This window comes from Tupaia chinensis, unplaced genomic scaffold (genome assembly GCF_000334495.1).
Source record: "Tupaia chinensis unplaced genomic scaffold, TupChi_1.0 Scaffold000088_1, whole genome shotgun sequence".
In the NCBI taxonomy this organism is placed as follows: domain Eukaryota; kingdom Metazoa; phylum Chordata; class Mammalia; order Scandentia; family Tupaiidae; genus Tupaia; species Tupaia belangeri.
The window spans coordinates 7,915,372-7,918,016 of NW_006159550.1; the positions used below are offsets into that span (position 1 = coordinate 7,915,372).

A 2,645-nucleotide genomic window follows, 5' to 3' on the forward strand; every position below is an offset into this window, starting at 1 on the left:
CAGAAGGGCGGTCGCGTCTCCGGCCCTGGGATGAGGTTAGGGGCAGGTGCGGGGCGGAGCTAAGAGCGGCGTCTGTGGTCACTGCCGACCACGCTTTATCTCTCCAATCTTCCGTTCAAGTCAGGTGGGTAAGCTCAACATGAGGTTTCCTTCAAAACCTGCTGCCAATGGGAACCAGCAGTTAGCGTAATGACTATGTTGCTGGACTCCCACGTAGTCGACCGCGGTTCGCGTCCCGGACCCGGTGGCTTAAAACTCATGCCGGGCGCTTGTGCGTGCGTGCCCAAGATCCCAAGAGGAGAATGGAGGAGAAGGGATTGTGGCCTGACCATCTCCCCTGGGGGGTGATTTCTTGCTTTCTGTCTCTATGTCTCTCTCTGTCTGTCTGGCGAGCGCACACACCCTATAGCGAAAACCTCTCCAAAAAAAAAAGAAACCTGCTGCCAAGGAACATGCTCCTATCTTCCAGATGCCGTGTTTGCAGGTGCAATGCCTACCATGGCGAGTGTCAAGCTGTCTACACTCCATCCCATTGTGAACCATCCGCACTACGAGGATGCAGACTTGAGGTGGGAGCCAGTGACTTCAGCCAGACTCACTTGTTAGTCACGATCAATTCTTAGGAAGAGGGGAAAGTTCTACACACTCAGGTGTGGCGCGTCCTCACGTGCAGGCGAAGTTGAAGAGCTCCGGTAACTGCAGCCGGTCTCTGTACCTATTACCTCTGACGCAGGCTTAGCGAGCTCTTGTGTGTGCACACGTGTGCATGTGTGTGTGCATGTGCATGTTCCACGAAGACTCCTAACAGCAGAAGGGAGAATTCCCTTGGCTCTGGGCCGTAGTTGCCAACCTGAGCTCCAGGCTTCACGAGGCCCCTGATGCAGGAAATCAAAGCTCCTACTGGTGGTCAGCGACTAGCCTTTTCTTACCACAGTCTGCATGAAACTTGCAACATGACATGCTTTTAGAAAAGTTAGGGTATTTCGCTAAGTGATTGTGAGGACTCTCTTTTCCATTGAGGTCTGAAAATTTTTATTTTCCCTAGATGGCTGGTTTTTAAAAATTACTTTGGTCATTCCAGTAATTGTCAGAGTACGTTTTTCCTTTAGTGTATTTTTGACCCTTGTTAACGTCTTCAAATTATCTGAAGTTTTATGTCTATTTGTAGTGGTTCCATGTGGCAAACGCTTGAAATCCTAAGTTATATCTAAAGCATAAATGGTAGTCCCGTCAGGATTTCATAAGAGCTCCTACGTAAGGCCAGATCTTCTCCTGAATCATATTTTGGTGAACGTTCCTGTTTCTCAAGAGTCTGTTAAGATGTTTTTCTGGTGTAATGGTTACATCGCTGCACTCCCACATAGTCGACCACAGTTGGAGTCCCAGACCTGGCGGCTTAAAACACACCCGGTGCGTGTGCGTGCGTGCCCAAGATCCTGAGAAGAGAATGGAGGAGAAGGGATTGTGGCGTGGCCATTCCCCCCGGGAGGAGTGATTTCTCACTTTCTGTCTCTCTGTCTGTCTCTGTCTCTCCAGCGAGCACATGCTCGCTGTAGTAAAAATCTCTCTCTAAAAAAACAGATGTTTTTCTGCCAGTCCTAACACCCTGGATGTGCATTTCTCTCTGCCCTGTAGATACCCAGCTTCAGTTTGTGCGTTCCTCAGAGCTTCTCCAGATAAAGTTATCTAATGAAATCTGTGTTTTCATTACATTTCATCCCTGTGAGAATGTATTCCAAGAGCAGAGGAATTATTTTGTGAGTTATGCGAAGCACAGTTTATACCTTGAGCTATTACCTTGCCACCGGTATAGCCCTCGACTAATTTCTGCTCAGACAAGAACTGTAAGAAAATTTCAAACTGCCGTGAGCTTTAGACCTGCAGAGTGTAAGTGGGGATATGGAAACTGCTGTCCCCAAAATAGCGTGTACCGTTTTGGGTCATGTATGTCCACGCTCCATTTAGTGAGTACAGAGCTTTCAGTTTGTGCTGAAATCTGTTTAGTCCATTTTAACGTCATTCATTTTAATGTCCTTTAACTTTAAGGGCCCGGACAAAAATAGTTTATTCTGCATATAGTCGAAAATCGGCGAAAGAAGTGCGAGACAGTTTGTTGGAGTTACATGTGAATTACTATGTTTTAGAAGAAGCATGGTGTGTTGTGAGAACTAAGTGAGTATTAAGCCTGTGCAACATGATATGGTATTTTTTAATAATTATTTATTTTATTTTACTTATTCATTCATTCATTTTCTAATTTGACCAAAGAGGGATAGAGAGAGAGGGCGCAACACAGGAGACTCTCTCCACCTCTCTCCAGTGAGCACAGCACCCTAAAGGAAATGAAAAGTAAGTAAGTAAGGGCCAGCAGGTGGTGTGGTGGTTAAGGTTCTGGACTCCCATGTGGTCGACCACAATTCAAGTCCCAGACCTGGTGGCTTGCTTTCTCACTCTCTCTCTCTCTCTCTCTCTGTCTTTCTTTGGTAAGTGTATATACCCTATAGCAAATTAAAATAATAATAATAAACAAAATTAAATAATTCTTTAAAAATAAATAAATACATGGGACTAGCATACGTCATAGTGGTTATGTTGTTGGACTCCCATATGCTCAACTGTGGTTCGAGTCCCAGACCCAGTGGCTT

General features: G+C 45.8%; 1 protein-coding gene across 2 annotated transcripts in view; it reads left to right on the plus strand.

The window, feature by feature from the left end:
* Nucleotides 1-2,645, plus strand: part of DPY19L2 (dpy-19 like 2) — an 85,028-nt gene that overhangs the window by 67,317 nt on the left and 15,066 nt on the right. For both annotated transcript variants that reach the window (XM_014585764.1, XM_006143030.2), the window contains exons 18-19: nucleotides 470-569; nucleotides 2,047-2,172. In XM_014585764.1, coding sequence (XP_014441250.1) covers nucleotides 470-569; nucleotides 2,047-2,172 — 226 coding nt within the window. The remainder of the gene's footprint in view (nucleotides 1-469; nucleotides 570-2,046; nucleotides 2,173-2,645) is intronic.